The sequence below is a fragment of the Tupaia chinensis genome, unplaced genomic scaffold, assembly GCF_000334495.1.
Source record: "Tupaia chinensis unplaced genomic scaffold, TupChi_1.0 Scaffold000609_1, whole genome shotgun sequence".
NCBI classification, from domain to species: Eukaryota; Metazoa; Chordata; class Mammalia; order Scandentia; family Tupaiidae; genus Tupaia; species Tupaia belangeri.
In genome coordinates, this window is record NW_006160128.1 from 2,323,987 (window position 1) to 2,342,115 (window position 18,129).

Sequence of the window (18,129 nt, forward strand, 5' to 3'; positions counted from 1 at the left end):
ATAAATAAATTATGTGAAATATGATCATTTTTTTTTTTTTTTTTTTTTGGAGAGGTTTTTGCTACAGGGCGCGTGCGCTCGCCAGACAGACAGAGAGAGACATAGAGACAGAAAGCGAGAAATCACCCCCCAGAGGGGATGGTCACGCCGCAATCCCTTCTCCTCCATTCTCCTCCTGGGATCTTGGGCACGCACGCACACGCACCCGGCGTGAGTTTTAAGCCACCGGGTCTGGGACGCGAACCATGGTCGACTACGTGGAAATCCAGCGACATAGCCCCTACACTAACTGCTGGTTCCCAATATGATAATTCTTAAAAAAAAAAAAAACTTTGGGATCAGGACCAGCAGATGATATAATGGTTATGTCGTTGAACTCCCATATGAGTTCTGGACCCAGCAGCTTGAAACTCACGCCAGGTGCATGTCCATGTATGCCCAAAAATCCCAAGAGGAAAATGGAGGAGAAGGGATTATGGCATGGCCATCCCCTGGAAGGTGATTTCTCCTTTTCTGTCTCCCTGTCTTTCTGTGTCTCTCTGGCAAGTGCACACTCCCAATAGCAAAAATCTCTCTAAAAAATTTTAAAAAGAAAAAAACTTTGGGACCAGCCTGTGACTTCATGGTTAAGGCAGCTGAATCCCACATGGGCCAGTGCATGGTTCAAGTCACAAACAGCGGCTTGAGAAACATGCCGGGCACATGTGGATGCATGTCCAATATCCCAAAAGAAGAGAGAAATGGAGAAGAAGGAATTACAGCATGACCATTACCCATCGGGCAGGGGGATGCCTTCTCATTTTCCCTCTTTCTCCCTCTCTGTCTCTCTCCAGCAAGGGTACAAACACTCTAGTGTGGGAGAAGAAAAATAAAGAAAAAAAAATTGTTTTAATATAGAAGGTATACTGATATACTCTCTGTACTCCACTGAAAAACCCAAAATGATTGAAGAGGCTATCTGTAGCTAGAACAGAAAATAGAGAACTTTCCACTAAAAAACAGGGTATTTTCATTACAAGTTACCCAACCAGATGATAACAAAACACCTAAAAGTCTTGTAACTTCCCCTGGAATTCCAAAAAATTCTGATAAGCAGCCAGCAGGTGGCATGGTAGTGAAGACACTGGATCCCACTTGGCTGACCGTGGTTCAAACTCCAGACCTGGCAACTTGAAAATCAAACTAGGCACATGTGTGTGCCCAAAATCCTGAAAGGATAATGAAGGAGAAGGGACTGCGGCATGGCCGTTGCCCCTGGGGGTGATTTCTCACTTTCTCTTTCTTTGTCTCTCTCTGGTGAGTGCATACACTTTAAAGCAAAAACCTAAAAAAATCATTGATAACTGGCAAGTGAAAAAGCATTTATACAATTATAAAATAAGTTTGTTTTTGGGGTTTTTTTTTGTTTTTGTTTTTGTTTTGTTTTGTTTTGTTTTTGCTATTTGAACGACTAAGTTTATAACTGGATTACTATTGCTACAAACCCTATTTGAGCAGGTCTAACTTGATCCCAAAAAAGATTAGGTAAAATATTATCTAGCACCATCTGGTGGCAGTACACTACAACAGCAACAGGAGGTTCTTTTTATTTTTTTTTAAAACTAACTTACTCATTCACGTTTTTTTAGTTTTCATTTATTTATTTTATAGAAAATAAGAGACCAGTGCTCTCAATAGAGTCTTATGCCAAGATGGCCTGCTCAATCCCCTCAAGTCACCCAGGATCATGGGGACCCACCTATCAATTACTGTTCCACAGAGAACCAAATCAAGATCTTCCACATGGAGCCAGCCTGTGCAGATAGTGGTTAAGGCAGCTGAATCCAACATGGCTGACTGTGAGGTTCAAGTCTGGCTTGCAGCTTAAAAACCATGTCAATCGGGCCAGTAGTTGATGTGGTGGTTAAGGTACTGGATTCCCACAGGGCTGACCACAGTTTAAGTCCTGTACCTGGCAGCTTTAAACTCATGCCAGGCATGTATGCATGTGTTCCCAAAGTCCCAGGACAGGGATGGAGGAGAAGAGATTGTGCCATGGCTACCCCAGTAGGGGGTGTTTTCTCACTTTCCCACTCACTGTCTCTCTCTCTCTGTCAAGCACACACACCCTATGGCAAAAATCTAATTAAAAATAGAAGGACAATAACAAAAGAAAAGTGCTGGCACCTGTGTATACACACCTAACATCCCAAAAGAATAGAGAAGGGACTGTGGCATGGCCACTCCCCTGGTGGGGATGCTTTCTCATTTTCCCTCTCTCTGTCTCTTTCTCTGGTGACTGCACACATTCTCTGGCAAAATTTTTAAAAAATAAACACCTTCCACATGGATCTGGCATCCCTTGAGCAGCACATGATTTGCTGTACTACCAAGCCAATATACCAACTATTTCATAGGTATTTACTAGGCATAGCTCATATATATCTGCAAATCTGTTGTCTTGGAAGATGGAAAATAAAATAAGGCATTAACATCTGTTCTAGTCCACTCTGTTGGCAATAACAGAAAATACCTGAAACTGGGTGATTTATAAAAATAGAAGTTTGGGAGACCAGTAGTTGGTGTCATGGCTATGTCACTGAACTCCCATGTAGCTGACCACAGTTTGAGTCCCGGACCTGATGGTTTAAACTCACACCGGGCATGTGTGCGTGCATGCCCAAGATCCCGAGAAGAGAATGGAAGAGAAGGGATTGTGGCATGGCCATCTCCCCCAGGAGGTGATTTCTCGCTTTCTGTCTCTCTATCTCTGTCTTTCTGGTGAGCACACGTGCCCTATAGCAAAAACCTCTCCAAAAAAAAATAGAGGTTTGGGGCCAGCAGGTGGCATGGTGATTGGGGCACTGGACTCTCACATGGCTGACTGTGGTTCGAATCTTGGACCTGGTAGCTTGATTTCTCATTCTTTCTCTTTCTTTCTCTTTCTTTCTGTCTCTGGTGAGCGCACATGCACTATAGCAAATTAAATAATAATAAAATTAAATAACTAATTCTTTAAAATATATTTATGTGTATATACACATATAAGAAATGAGGTCTACTCAGCTCATGGCTTGGGACTGCATCCAGCAAGGGTCTACTTGCTAGTAGGTAACACGGCAGACAGAAAAAGTGAACATGTCTATGTCCATGTTTCTCTTCTCATTCCCTCTCTATATAATCCCACCAAGCTTCAATCATAGGGACCCCACCCTGATGACCTTAATCCTAATCTCCTCCCCAAAAGCCCTACTCCCTTTCAACATCATAGTCACACTGAGTTTTCACCCACCTATTTCCATTATAATATTAAAATGGTACATTAAACTCGCTCACCAAATTTTAACACATGAATTTGGGGGGGACATATTCAAACTATATAATATCCAAGTAGAGTCTTTATCATAAAGGAAAAAATAGCTATTGTTAAATTATAATTATCAGAATGTGAAAAAAAAGTCTATTCTTTTTTATTTTTTCTTTTACTGCCATAGGCTACATGTCCTCACCAGAGAGAGAAAGCACCCCACAATGGGGTATGGTCACACTACAATCTTCCTTCTTCCATTCTTCCATCCTACCAGGATTTTAGGCATGCACATGTGTGTGCACGCACACACATACACAAAAACACACAGCATGTTTTTCAAGTAGTCGGGGCTGAGACTCAAACTGTGGTAGGCCATGTGGGATTTGGCTCCCTTAATCACTGTCCCACTGAGCTGGCTCAAGAGTCTGCTCTTGTTTAATTTGCTGAAAGTTTCTATGCTCCTAGAGCCTTCAGGCAAAAGTTCTCAGGAATGAATTGGTAAACACAGGCTAACAAGTTGCCACATCCATTAGTACACCAATATAGTTTTCAAGTAAAACACCTATAGTGGTTTTAAAATGTCTTAAAATTCTTGACACTTCTTCCATCAAAAGGCAGAACCTAATTTCCCTCTCCCTGAATATGGAATGGACTTAATGATTCACTTCTAATGAAGAGAATGTGGCAGAAGTAATGGTGTGGAACTTTCCGAGCAAGAGCATCAAAGGCATTACCACTTCCCTTTTGCATTCTCCTGGGCCACTCACCCTGAGAGAAGTCATCCATCATGTCCTGTGAGACTCACACAGCATGTAGAGAGCCCACATGGGGACAAAGGTAGCCTCCTGCCAGCAACCAGCAACTTACCAGTCATGTGAGTGGGTCCCTAGGAAACAAACTCTCTAGCTTCAACCAAGCTTCAGATAGGGAAACCCTTGTATCGCCAAGCTAAGCCACTCCCAAAGACACTGAGAAGTAACATGTTTATTGTTGTTTAACTTGCTGGTTTTGGAATAACCTGATACATAACAATATTAACTCATACAATAACCTATCACTTCCTCAGACCAAATGTTATTCACAACTGGAAGCAAAAATAGCACACTTTAGTTTAATACTGTAATTTGCCCATATGCTAGGAAAATTTCAAATTTTCCTTTCTGATATATTAAGTAGTTATTGCTTTTTTTTTTTTTTTTTTTTTTGCTATAGGGCACTAAAGATTTGCCAGAGAGGAAGAAAGAGAGAAAGCACCCCTAGTGGAAATGACTACACCACAATCCCTTCTGTTTCATTTTCCTCTTGGGATTTTGGACACATACACACACGCCCAGCTTGTGTTTCAAGCTGCTGGGTCCAAAACTCAAATCAGTCAGTCAGATATGTGGGATTCAGCTATCTTAACCACCACACCACCTGGCTGGCCAGTAGTGATCTTTTCATTTCTCCCAAACTGTTTCATAATAACATTTTATAACATTCATCACTTTCTAACTTGATTCAAAGAAACAGCAACCTAAACATATTTGAGTAATTCAGCAAGGTTTTTGAACACTTACTTGCAAAACAATTATACTGGGTACTGAATCTCCACCATACAGTTGAAGTATTTATGCTTTAATTCAGATTAATGCTCATGAAATAGTTTATGTTTCCTAACTAAACTTTTTCCATTGGCTCTGAAGATTATAGGTCACTGGAGGAAGGTTTGGAAAGTTTTTTGTGTACCTCGGTGAGGGATCCACAAGCCACACCACCATGCAGAGCTTCATCCAAAGCAGGAAGAGTAGTAGATAAGAATGCTGGTGAGAGATGAGCAGACCTTTGTGTCTTTAGTCCATAAGCCTGATCAAGAAAAAGATTAAGATCTTTTCAACCTTCATTTCTATTCAATAACATAAACCAACTCCAGATCTCTAAGTTTTAGTAGCTATAACCCCAATCCACCTTTTTTCTCCTTTATTTTGCATTGGTTCAACAAATATTTCTCAGGTCAGAGATTGAGCTAGATTATTGGGACATAATACAACAGATAGCACCCCTGCTATCTCAATATGTAGTCAACAAGGGACTATGAAATTGGGAGTATAAGGGCCAGCAGGAGGCGTGATGGTTAAGGTGCTGGACACTCCCACATGGCCTACCACAGTTCAAGTCCCAGACCTGGTGGCTTGCTTTCTCACTTTCCTCTATATGTGTGTGTGTGTGTGTGTGTGTGTGTGTGTGTGTGTGTGTGTCTGGTCAAAGTAAAATGAATGAATGAATGAATGAATAAATAATTCTTTTTAAAAAAAGATATTGGGGCTAGAAACTGGGCAATTAGAGTAAAATTAAGAAGAGATATATGATAGAGAAAGTGGAAACATAGAAACAGTACTCCTGATCTAGATTCTGTGATTCAGGAAGACTTCATGTAAGAACTGGATGTCGAAGTTAAAATTTTAAACAACTGGGGACAGCAGGTGGTGTGGCGGTTAAGACAGCTGAAATTCCCACATGGCTAAGCCATGGTTTGAGTCCTAGACACAGCAGCTCGAAAATCACAACAAATATACAGATAAATAAATAAATGATTTTTTTTTAATTTTGAAATAACTGTTAGATAAGAAAAAGGAGTGTGAATGTTTTCACCAAAGAGGACAGAGTATACAAAGGAAGGCCAAGGAACAAGAAAGAAAGGAAATGGAAACTAACAAAAACTACAAAAAAATGAAGAGTTCATTTCGAACACCTGAAAGACGGAGTGCGGTCACAATGTACCAAGCGATGAGATGAAATCATGAAGAGCTTTGTTGAAGTTTGGACTTTATACTGAGAGGAAAAAGGAATGACTCAATTTATTTATCATTTCAAACTCAGGTTTATTAGTGAAGAATAGCTTGAATAAGGGAAGAAATGAACTACCAAGAGATATCCATGAATCCCTGGAAAGTGTCTGTGAGTGTTACTTTCTCTGGAAAAAAGATTTTTTGCAAATGCGATCCAGCTAAAGATCCTGACATGAGGAGATAATCCAGGATTATCTAGATGGGCCCTAAGTGCCATCACACATATCCTTTTAAGAAGATGCAGAGTGCCAGCAGGGGGGTAGTGTTTAAGGTGCGGGATTCCACATGGCCAACAGTTCACTCTGAGTCTCAGACCTGGCAGATTGAAAAACACGCCAGACACATGTGCACTGGTGCCCAAAATCCTAAGAGGGGAATAGAGAAGAAGGGATTGTGGCATGGCCATCTCCTCTGGGGCAGAGGGGGTGATCTCTTACTTTCCCTCTCTCTCTTTCTCTCTCTGTCTCTCTGGCAAGTGCATACATCCTATAGCAACAATGAAAACTTAAAAACAAAGAGAAATAGAGGCGGAGGGCCAGCTGGTGGCATTGTGATTAAGGCAGCCGGACCCCCTGTGGATGACTGCTTGGATAGAGTCCCAGACCTGACAACTTGTGAAACACACCAGGCATGTGTGCATGAGTGCCCAAAATCCCAAAATAAGGGAGAGGTGAAGAAGAGGGGATTGTGGAATGACCATCCCCCATGGGGGGTGTTTTCTTACCCCACCTTCCAGGTACCATATCTCTCTGGCAAAGGATTTGCCTCTGGAAAATCAAAAAGAAAAAGAAAGGAAGGAAGGAAGGAAGGAAGAAAGGAAGGAAGGAAGGAAGGAAGGAAGGAAGAAAAAGGCAGAGAGATTCAATATACAGAGGAAATGGGAGATGGTACAAAGAAGCAGCCACAAGCTAAGGATATTAATAGTCATCAAAAGCTAGAAGAGTTGGGACCAGCAGTTAGCGCAATGGCCATATCGCTGGACTCCCACGTAGTCAACCACAGTTTGCGTCCTGGACCCAGTGGCTTAAAACTCATGCTGGCCTCGTGTGCGTGCGTGCCCAAGATCCCGAGAGGAGAATGGAGGAGAAGGGATTGTGATGTGGCCATCCCCCCTGGGGGGTGATTTCTCTCTTTCTGTCTCTATGTCTCTCTCTGTCTGTAAAAGCGCGGCCCCAGTAAAAAAAACCCCCAAAAAAAAAAAAAAAAAAAAAAAGCTGGAAGAGTCAAGGAATGGATTACCCCCTAGAGCCTCTGGAGAGAATACAACTCTGCCTATAGCTTAATTTTGGATCTCAGGCTTCCAAAAGCATAAGAGAATACATTTCTTTTGTTTGAAGCCACCCAGTATTTGGTATTTTGTGTTGGAATTGCCCCAGGAAATTAATACATAAAATTTTTGAAGAGAAAGGATAATGATACATCATTGTCATTATCATTTCACAAATCATTCAGTGTTGTTTTTGAAGAATAGCCTGAAGGTGAATAGATAATACTGGAAGCTGGAAATGTGTCAGAAAGTTAGTGTAACTGAAGAAAAATAAAGATGGCTTAACCGGGATAATGGTAGTGGGAATAGCAATGTATCTAAAACCAGGAACATAGTATCTCTGCAGATTTTCTAATAGAAAAAAATCCTGAAATTCTCCTGTTTTCTTAGTATAAGTGTTTGTCCACAGGAAATTATACAAGACTTTGCTCATGTTATTCATTGGTTTTAATAGTACTGTTGTATTTAGAACTATAAAATGTAATGGTCTACAAGAAAATTTATTTTTAAAATTAATTATTACTAACATTTTGGAATGCTGATATTTTATCTAATTTTTTAAAATGTTTTATTAAATGGGGCCTGATGGTGGCATAGACATGATGCTCTGCGAGGCTGACCCACATGGGAGGGTTCATGTACCTACCCTGAGTACGCCGGGTACCACTGCACATTACCACTGCATCACCAGGGCTGACCCACCTGCCTTCTTCCTATATATACTTTCATATACTTTTTAAACAATCCCTCATCTACTCCCATGACTTTAGCTACCATATTTACACAATGACTCCAAAGTGCATACTTCTAGTGCAGGCTCTCCTTCAAGGTCCAGGTCCAGATAATTAACTGCCTATTTCTTATCGCCCTAAATTTGCAAAACTGAGACAGTACTAAATTGAATTCATGATTTGCCTCCCTCAACCTGTTCCTCTTCCAATATTTCTTACTTTAAGAAATGGTCCTTCTGTGTTTTTCTTTTTTTTTTATATGTAGTAAATAAACTTTATCTGTTCTTCTGGATGACATTGCCAACAGTCACAGATTCGCATACAATACAGTTATGTATTGACTATTTACAATTTATGATAGTATTTTTTTATCTTCTGAAAAATATAGGTACAAAGGCTAAGCAAACAATGAGGTACTGCCATTTGGGATTCATCATATGGTCTAGCTTAAAGAACTAGTCTTTAGCAAATATTCAACAAATCAATCTGGAGAAAATAGGCAATTAAATGCTCTAATTTATCAGAATGTTTTTCAAAGAAAAATCAGAGAAGCATCTGTGACACCTTCCTTCTTCACTGCTACCCAAAGTCAAATGATTGCCAAATCCTATTAATCTACCACCTGAATATTTCTTATACTAGCCAACATTATACCCTCTGCATTAATAATTATAGTAATAATCCAAATCACAATCACTATCTAAAATATGGTAATAAATACCAAAATAGATCCTACTACCTACATACAAGAATATTTTCTTGCTCCTTTTCAATCAATATACACTTGTCTATGTTCAAGACTGATTTTTTTGTTTTTCATTTTTTTTTTTTTTTTTTTGGTAAGAGGCTGTGTGCACTCATCAGAGAGTGAGTGCACATGGGGTGTGGTCATGCCATAATCTCTTCTCCCTTTTGCAATCCCATCAGGAATCTGGGTATACATGCACACATACCCAGTGTGTTTTTCAAGCCACCAGGCCAGAATTTGAACCATGGCTGGCCATGTGGGATCTGGCTACCTTAACTGCTGTAATGTGGGGCTGCCCCAAGACTGGATTTGAAAGGATTTATATTAGATTATACCCCTTTATGACCTCCCATTGCTCTTACAATATAAAGTTCAAAATCCTTACTATGGTATACAAGGCCCTTGTAATCTGACTCCTGCTTACTTCTCTGCTTCATCTCTGGCCACTTTCTGACTTACTCTTTTTTTCCATGCGTATGAGCTTAATTTCATCACCAAACAAGCACCATTCTCCTTCTCGTCACAAGACCTTGCATCTGCTATTCCCAATGGCCAAGAATTCTTCTTTGCCAACTTTTCTCCCCTACTCCTTTACCTCTCTTACCTCTTGATCCTGCACATTTTAGCTGAAATAGTGCTTCACTGAGGGAGTCCTCCTGATACCCAAAATAAGTAATGTCCCTTGTTATTAAGTTTCACAGCTCTGTACTTTTCCTTCACAGAACTTAGTGCTTCTATAATTAACTATTTGTTTCTGTAATTATTTGTTTAATGTCTGATTCCCCCCCCCAACTAGGCTATAAATCATATGATGGCAGGAATTTTATAATCTTGTTCCATGACATTTCTAGTACTAGACAAAGTCCCTGATACATAGTTGGCACCAAGTAAATACGGATTGAAGGAATAAATTATTGCATACATAAATAAATAACTGAACAAAAAGGTCTTTCTGCAAGAGATGAATTAAAGCTAAATCAATGTTTAAGGCAGTACTTACATATAAAGAATGCCACAACAGGGAATGTCAACCAAAGAAGAAAGAAGACTTCTTAAATTATATTTGAATAGTATTGAGATTGCAGCTAGAAATGGTGATGGAAATAGAAACCAAAATGGAATATCCTGCCCATATTCCCTTATGTAACCGTTTAGCTGGAAATGTATCATAGATACTGACCAATGAGAATGACAGATGCCAAATTAAAAGGTTTTCCTAGTGCTTTATAACCTTCAAAATAGTAACAGGTTAATTTGAATCTAGTCACAGAATTATCATATAATATCTGAACTTTCTATCATCTCCTAGAACCCAAAGAGAGCCATTTGAAGAAAAAAAACTATCATAAAACTAAGATTAGCATCATTTTCTTTCTTTCTTTCTTTCTTTCTTTGTTTCTTTCTTTCTTTCTTTCTTTCTTTCTTTTTTTAAGAGCGACTTTTGCTATAGGGCACATGCGCTCACTAGAGAGACAGAAAGTGAGAAATCATCCCGCCTTCCAGGGGGGATGGCCACACAGCAATCCCTTCTCCTCCATTCTCCTCTTGAGATTTTAGGCATGCACCTACACATACCCAGCTTGAGTTTTAGGCTGCCAGGTCTGGGACTTGAATCACAGTCAACCACATGGGAGTTCAGCAATATAACCACTACACCATCTGCTGGGACTGCATTATTTTCTAACTCCAAGTCTAATTCTCCTTCTGATTATTCTGTCTTTAAAATATTTTCCTTTGGGAGCTAGCAGGTGGCATGCTGGTTAAGGCACTGGACTCCCACATGGCTGATCACAGTTTGAGTCCCAGTCCTGGCAGCTTGTTTTCTCACTTTCCCTCTCTCTCTCTCTCTCTCTCTATCTCCCTCTGGTGAGCACATGTGCCTATAACAAATAATAATATAATAATAATAATAATAAATTTTTGAGAGGTTTTTGCTATAGGGCACGTGCACTCACCAGACAGAGACAGAGAGAGAAAGCGAGAAATCACTCCCCAGGGGAGATGGTCACGCCACAATCCCTTCTCCTCCATTCTCCTCTTGGGATCTGGGGCACGCATGCACATGCGCCTGGCGTGAGTTTTAAGCCACCAGGTCCAGGACATGAACCGTGGTCGACTACATGGGAGTCCAGCGACATAGCCATTACACTAACTGCTGGTCCCTAAATTAACAATTTTTTAAAAAGATATTTTCTTTTGAGAGTCAGCAGATGGAATGGAGGTTAAGGCACCAGACTCCAACATGGCCAACTGTGGTTTGAGTCTCAGACCTGGCAGCTTAAAAATCATGCCAGGCACATATACAAGCATGTCCAAAATCCCAAGTGGAGAATGGATTGCAGTGTGGCATCTCACCTAGGGGGATGATTTCTCACTTTCCCTCTCTTTCTCTCTCTCCCTCTCTGGAGAGCGTATATATCCTATGGCAAAAACCTTAAAGTAAATAAATAAAGATACCTTCCTTTGATCATAAGCTAAATTCAGATATTTTATCTATTTGTTGTTTTCAGAAGTTTAAAATGACACTGACATTTCTTTCTTTATTCTTTCTTCAGACAATTGCATCCTACTTCATTGCTCAGAGGTTACCACTGGTTCGATATACTACAGCAAGATAGATAATTTAGAATCCGCATAAATAGATATATTTGCAAAGCACTAAGCACTTTTAGGTAACTCTTATTCTGGGAAAAACAAGATCTTTTCTACCATAAACAAAACCTATATTTTGAAAAGTTACAGTCATGACATAGAAAGTGTGAAAAATAGTATAATTTGATGAGGGCTCGTTATAAAAGACTTTGACTTTTCTCAAGAGTAAAGATACATTTTTAAGTGTCACTTATGAAATCAGGCAGCATGTCTAAGTACAGTGATATATATTTTATGATGTAGAGGAAATGATGGCAAAGGTCAGTATTTCAGAAAAAAAGGGGCATTCTAAAATTGAGAGTATAGCTGATCCTTGAACAATAGAGGTTTGAACTGAACAGGTCCACTTATATGTGAATCCTTTTCAGTATTTATACTGAAAAATACAGTATAGGACTGTAAATATATTTTTTCTTCCTTATGATTTCCTTAATAACATTTTATTTTCTGTAGCTAACTGTCTTGTAGGAATACAGCATATGACACACCTAACATACAAAGTATATCTTACTCAACTATGTATGCTATCAGTAAAGCCTCTGGTCAAGAGTAGTAGTTAAGCTTTGGCAAAGTCACAAGTTATGGTGGGAAGTAACAGGTGGCATGGAGGTTAAGGCAGCTGTATTCCACATAGCCGGCTCTGCAGTTCAAGTCCCAGACTGACAGCTTAAAAATCACAACAGGAATGTGTGGGTACATGCCCAAAATCCTGAGAGAAGAAAGAACTGCAGTGTGGCCGTGCCCCCTAGGGGGTGATTTCTTACTTTCCCTCTCTCTCTGTCTCTGTCACTCTGTGATGAGCCCATGTACTCAATAGCAAAAACTAAAACAAGGTAGAAAATGATTACACATGGATTTTCGACCTTGCAGGGGATTGACGCTCTATCCCAGCATTGTTCAAGTGTCAATGTACTGGGTCATCAGGAAAGTCATGACACATTTTGTATAAAAAACCAGAAAGTATGTCATGACTTTCCCAACGACCTAATACATTATCATTTAACCAGGAGCACTCAAATTCTAACCAAACACACCACAGAGAAAGATGACCTTTTGAAATACCACTATAGGCTACAGAAAAAAATGTTAAATTCCTGATGCCTCCTAATTCTCATAATTAAGAACTGTCTCCCTTGAGCTTATAAACTACATAAATACTTTACAAATACTCTCATTGAAAGACTAACTCTATGGTAGAAGACTTGATAGTTTTGATAGCTTTTGCCTCATCTCCAAAAAAGTTTTTTTTAATATTTTCCCCATGATTATTTCTGTATTTATTCATTCATTCATTTTTTTATTTTAATATGACCAGAAACAGGGATAAAGAGAGAGAGAGAGAGAGAAAGTGAGAAAGCAAGCCACCAAGTCCAAGACTTGAACCGTGGTCAGCCATGTGGGAGTGTCCAGCACCTTAACCACCACGTCACCTGCTGGTCCCCAAAAAAGATTTTAAATAAGATAGAGAATCATTCCATAATCAAATCATAACAAACATTATACATATACATGTATATACCGTTTGCATCTGTGGGGCACAGGCCCTGCTGACCGTATACAGAAGTTCATGGACACCTTGATAACTCAGGCCAGTCATCTTCATAAGCTCCAAAGGAGACAGGCATAAAAAGTCCTAAAGAGACATAAAGAGAATATTTTAAACATAGATGTATAACAAAGATACTAGAATTAAAAAGAAACTTTCCACTAATACTGTCCATATATAAATAAAAGTATAATATATTGCATACCAAAGATATATGTGTTCCTTATAGGAATTTCCCAAAAAAAATGCCTTAACTAAAAGATGCAACAACATAGTCTTATTTTCTAATTAGTTAGCATAAAGGAAAGAGAGTCCATCTAATAACATCACAGCAGCAACAAACAACCCAGGTTTAACGAGCACTGCCCTTGTGCCAGAAAGATTCTGTGTATAAACATATGCCCAGAAAGAATCAGATTGAAACAGAATTTCCTTCTAAGATAGGAGTTCATTCAGAGAAAGTGTGTGATAATTAAGAAAGAATAAAATTGACTATGGAATGAAATGCTAAATTTCATACTTTTAAGAGCATTTTGAAGTATAAACAGGAGAATTATTAAATGTACACAGTAGCACAAAAGATAACTTTAATACACAAAGCAATTTTTAAAAATTGCAGGACAGGGAATGAGCAGTTAGCATAATGGCTATGTTGCTGGACTCCCACGTAGTAGACCGCGGTTCACATTCCGGACCTGGTGGCTTAAAACTCACGCCGGGCACGTGTGCGTGCATGCCCAAGATCCCGACAGGAGAATGGAGGAGAAGGGATTGTGGCGTGGCCATCCCCCCTGGGGGGTGATTTCTCGCTTTCTGTCTCTATGTCTTTGTCTGGCGAGCACACGTACCCTATAGCGAAAAACCTCTCAAAAAAAAAAAAAAATTGCAGGACATTCTGAAAATGTCTTATTAAGGATAAAATCCTAAGACATAAACTCCAAATCTTATTTGCCCTCCCAAGAGGGTTTTGCTTCACACTGTGTTTAAAAATGCAACATATGCTCTGTACATTTCTCAGGCCCCATCAATAAGAAAATTGTCCTAACTACTAATTTCTCTTACTTTCAAGAGAAATTATCCACTTTGAGTACCATCTCCTCATTTAAGTCATTTTTCTCATGTAACTACAAAATTTATTTTAGGTGGGTAAAACTTTAGACCCCCCCCCAATAAAGGATACAGGTGCACTTCATCTTATACCATGACCATTCTTCTTCCAAATGCAAAATATTAAATTTGGGCAAATAAAATCGCATTTGAAAATGCAACCTAAGTGGCTATTGTTTACAATTAGCCTATGGAAAAGCACCATCATTTATCTTTTTTCTTTTTGTACACTCAAGTTTTCATATTTCAGGCTTAAAAGTTATAAGGTATACTTAAAGATAATTTTTATACAAAATTTTTCACTGAAAAAATTTTTTTAATTTTTACCTGGCAGGTAACAATCTGATGTCTGCTCAGACGGTCACATAATTCTTGTGATAAACCCACTCGTCTTAGCTTCTTGCTACCCATGTCTCCAGATACAGCAAAGAAGAACCTTCGTAACATAAATAAAGCAACATAAGAATGGGTGGGCTGCAGATGGTGGTGCTACCACATGGGAGGGTTCTAGGTTTGCATCCAGACACCTCCCTGAGTATGCCAGGCACATGTGTGCCCACAGCTGGAGACCAGCTGGTGCTAGGAGTAGATCACAATTCTGGGGCCCTGTTGGAGGTGCTGTCTGTCTCTCTGTTTCTCTCACTCATGGAGAAAATGAATAAGCTTTCAAAGAAAGAGAGAGAAAGAACGAAAGTAACAAGCAATGGTGGTTGGGCTACCCAAAACACTCTGCAAAAATAAAAATTTACAATTTCACATTTATATTGCATCTTAAGATTTTTCAGTGAGAGCCAGCAGGTAGTGTGGTGATTAAGGCACTGGATCCCACATGGTTGACTCTGTGGTTTGAATCCCAGACCCAGCAGCTTAATCAATATGCCAGGTATGTGTGCTCAAAACCCTAAAACGAAAATGGAGGTGAAGCCTTGCAACATTGCCATCCCTCTTGCAGTGGGAGGAGGGAAGAGGATGATTTCTCACTTTCTCTCTGTCTCTCTCTGATGGAGTGCACATGTCCTACAGTTTAAAAAAAATAAATTCAATAGATTCACAAGTTTTATTTGGATTTGTAATTAACCTTCAAGGCATATTTCCAAACAGTACTCCTAGAAAGTCTTCACTTTCCCTGTGCTGTAATAACAGGTAAATTTATTAAGCACCTACTATAAACCAGGTACCGTTCCAAAGCTTTACCTAAATTATCATACTTCATCTTCTCAACAACCCTACAAAGAAAGTAGACTATTGGCGCCTTTTTTAAAGATGAGGAAACTCAAGCCTGAAAGTATTAACTGGTCCATTGTCATTAGAAAAGTCAAACAGTAGACCTAGGATTTGAACTCAGGCAGTCTGACTCTGAGATCTATCCTCTTAAGAATTATACTCTACTGCAATTCCATAATCCTCTGTAACCCTTCTCTTTTTTGAGAGTCAGAACAAACCTTCTGAATCAAATGAGATCTTATGATTGCAGATGCTACCGTAAACAGAAATTGTTTATTTCACTAACTTCTTACATTCCCACACAAAAATCCCTCTCTTATTGTATCCTGCTAGGGGTAAACGAAATGTATAACATATCTCAGAGAGCTACAACAGAATCACTGAGATTCTCTTAATAATGCATGCAGAGAGGATGTGTATCACATCAAGATGGCAAGAGTAGAAACAGGGACTCTTCACTGTTTCAGGAAATAATGCAACATAATCATCAGAAAAGAAGTAATATTTTAGAACAAATATCTACCTAAGAAGATAAATATCTATTTCCAACACTATGGCCCAAATTTCTTTTTAACACCTAAAATCTCTAAATAAGATTAACCCATTCTCTCTCTCTGTCTCTCTCTCTCTCACACGCTCCTCCCACAAACAGAAAATACATCCTGTTCATTTATCTCAGTGGGGATTTGTTAGTATTGCTTTGTTTCCTCAATAGAAAATATGCCTAGTGACGTCTGCCATATCATGGCCTAGTGTCTTTCCAGGTAAGATAGTTCTAGGCAATACCATTTGGACTGATACAGTCAATTAAAAAAAAAAACTATAAATACCAAACTACAAAGACTTTAACAGTAGCCCATTCTGCCATCTCAGCCTTAAGAGTTACTTCCATCATCTGGCTGGACTATTACATACTGCTTCTGGTCATTCCCCACCCTACCAAGAACCACCAAAAAAAAGTATTCTTCATACATTTGTTCCTTAATTTGCTCCTTCCATAGACACTTAAGCATATACTCTCCTGAGCCCTGGGATATAAGAATGAGTTAAGCATATTCAAGAGATGGATACACGAATAACCATAGCCATGAAAAAGTATGGTACCTGCTATTTCAGTGTGCTATGGGAGCAGACAAGCACCAACTGGCCTGCAAAAGTCAGATCAGTGTCACAATCCTACCAGAAGTAGCTTCCTAAAAAGTCATGCTTGTTCTTTTAAATCTTTACACAGGCACACTAGACCACAGGACTAATTCCAAATTCCTTAGGATCAAATTTTTTAAATAAAATCAATTTCAATCACCTTCCAAAACTGGTCCCTCATTCCCCTCTCATTCATACATCAGATTGCAAGATTCAGATCCGGGCCTTCCTGGCAAAAATACTTCCCCTCTCAGTGCCTTGTTTCCTCATTTGTAGAATCTACCTCAAAAGATAGTAGTGAGGGTTAAAGGACTTGCAGAGTGCCTGGCACATGGTGCTCCGAATTAGCGATCATCCTCATTAAAGAGGATGTTCTCCAGCCACCATAGTATAGAGACAGATTTCACAGGAGCCATCCAGCCTCCCTGACTTCCCTACTTTACAACCCTTCTTCAGAGTCTCTTCCTCTTTAACATTCTTGTCATACTTCGTATATCTCTGCTCCATAATCTTTCACATATTTATTATGGTTGGCATGTTTGTTTCTTCCATTGGAGCATGTAAACTCCTGCGTGTATATGTGCGTGAGCAAGTGAGTGAATTGGAGATGAAGGGAGATTGAACCCTCTCCTCTACACCACCAAGAAAAGAAAAAACCCTCCTGTTCGTGTTCAATGAAAACTGAAGTGACCGTAATAGCTAATATTTACTGAGCTCTTGCTACGTGCCAGACACCATTCCAAGCGCTTCGGGTGTCTCATCTCATTTTACAGGCAAGGACACTGAGGCACTGGGTTGAGAAACTTAAGCAAAGTCTAACAGCTGGCAAAGGGTTGGGCCTCGAATCCAAGGACCCCAGATTCTCCACTCCTCAACACCACCTCCGGATGGACGTCCCTAAATTTCTGACAGGCTTCTCTGACTAGACCCCCAAACTGCCCGACGTGGAATGGGGGTCATCAAGAAATGAAAACATCACCTTGAATCCCCTACAGAGAGCTTTCTCCAACAAAGAGTTGCTTCCAAGTATCCCCCTAAAAGGCCAGAAGCCCCCGGATCCACGCAGGGCTACTTTGAAGATTTTCACTGGCTTAAGGGGGCGTGAGCAGCACCCCAGAGAGACTTTCCCCTTCCCCACGGGCCCAGAAAGGGAGCAGAAGACAACGAGCGCATCCACTTCCCCACACCTGCCACCCACAGGAAACTTCCCGGTACCGGGTCTGCAGCATCCAACTTTCAAAGTTTCCCCCGCCCCTTACACACTTCCCCGCGGAAAGCAACGCGATGCAACAACAGAAGCGCTGGTTGGGTCGTCATCGTGGCGATTCTATCCAATCAGAGGCAGGCACAGGCCCAGGTAGGCTCCGCTGCTTGCTGGGAATTGTGGTTCGCACTCCACAATAAGCCTTTGCGATGCAAATCCGAGTCCGTTTCTCAAAATAGGGATTATCAAAATCTGATGGACATCACCAATCGGGAAAAGCAAGGGGAAATCTTGCTTGGAATTTTCTAAATCTAGTATTATTACATTTATAAATGGGCCAGAGAAGAGCGTTAGCTTTTTGGGGAATGGATGACAATCCATATATCACAG

At 39.9% G+C, this 18,129-nt stretch overlaps 1 protein-coding gene across 1 annotated transcript in view; it reads right to left on the bottom strand.

Moving 5' to 3' along the window:
• RAD51B (RAD51 paralog B) overlaps window positions 1-17,781 on the bottom strand; it is a 646,490-nt gene extending 628,709 nt beyond the window's left edge. The window contains exons 1-4 of the mRNA XM_014591690.2: window positions 17,723-17,781; window positions 14,496-14,604; window positions 13,035-13,148; window positions 5,018-5,134 (exon numbers count right to left, since the gene is read on the bottom strand). Of these exons, the coding sequence (XP_014447176.1) occupies window positions 5,018-5,134; window positions 13,035-13,148; window positions 14,496-14,579 (315 nt within the window). The 5' untranslated portion in view covers window positions 14,580-14,604; window positions 17,723-17,781. The remainder of the gene's footprint in view (window positions 1-5,017; window positions 5,135-13,034; window positions 13,149-14,495; window positions 14,605-17,722) is intronic.
• Window positions 17,782-18,129: the final 348 nt, after the last annotated feature.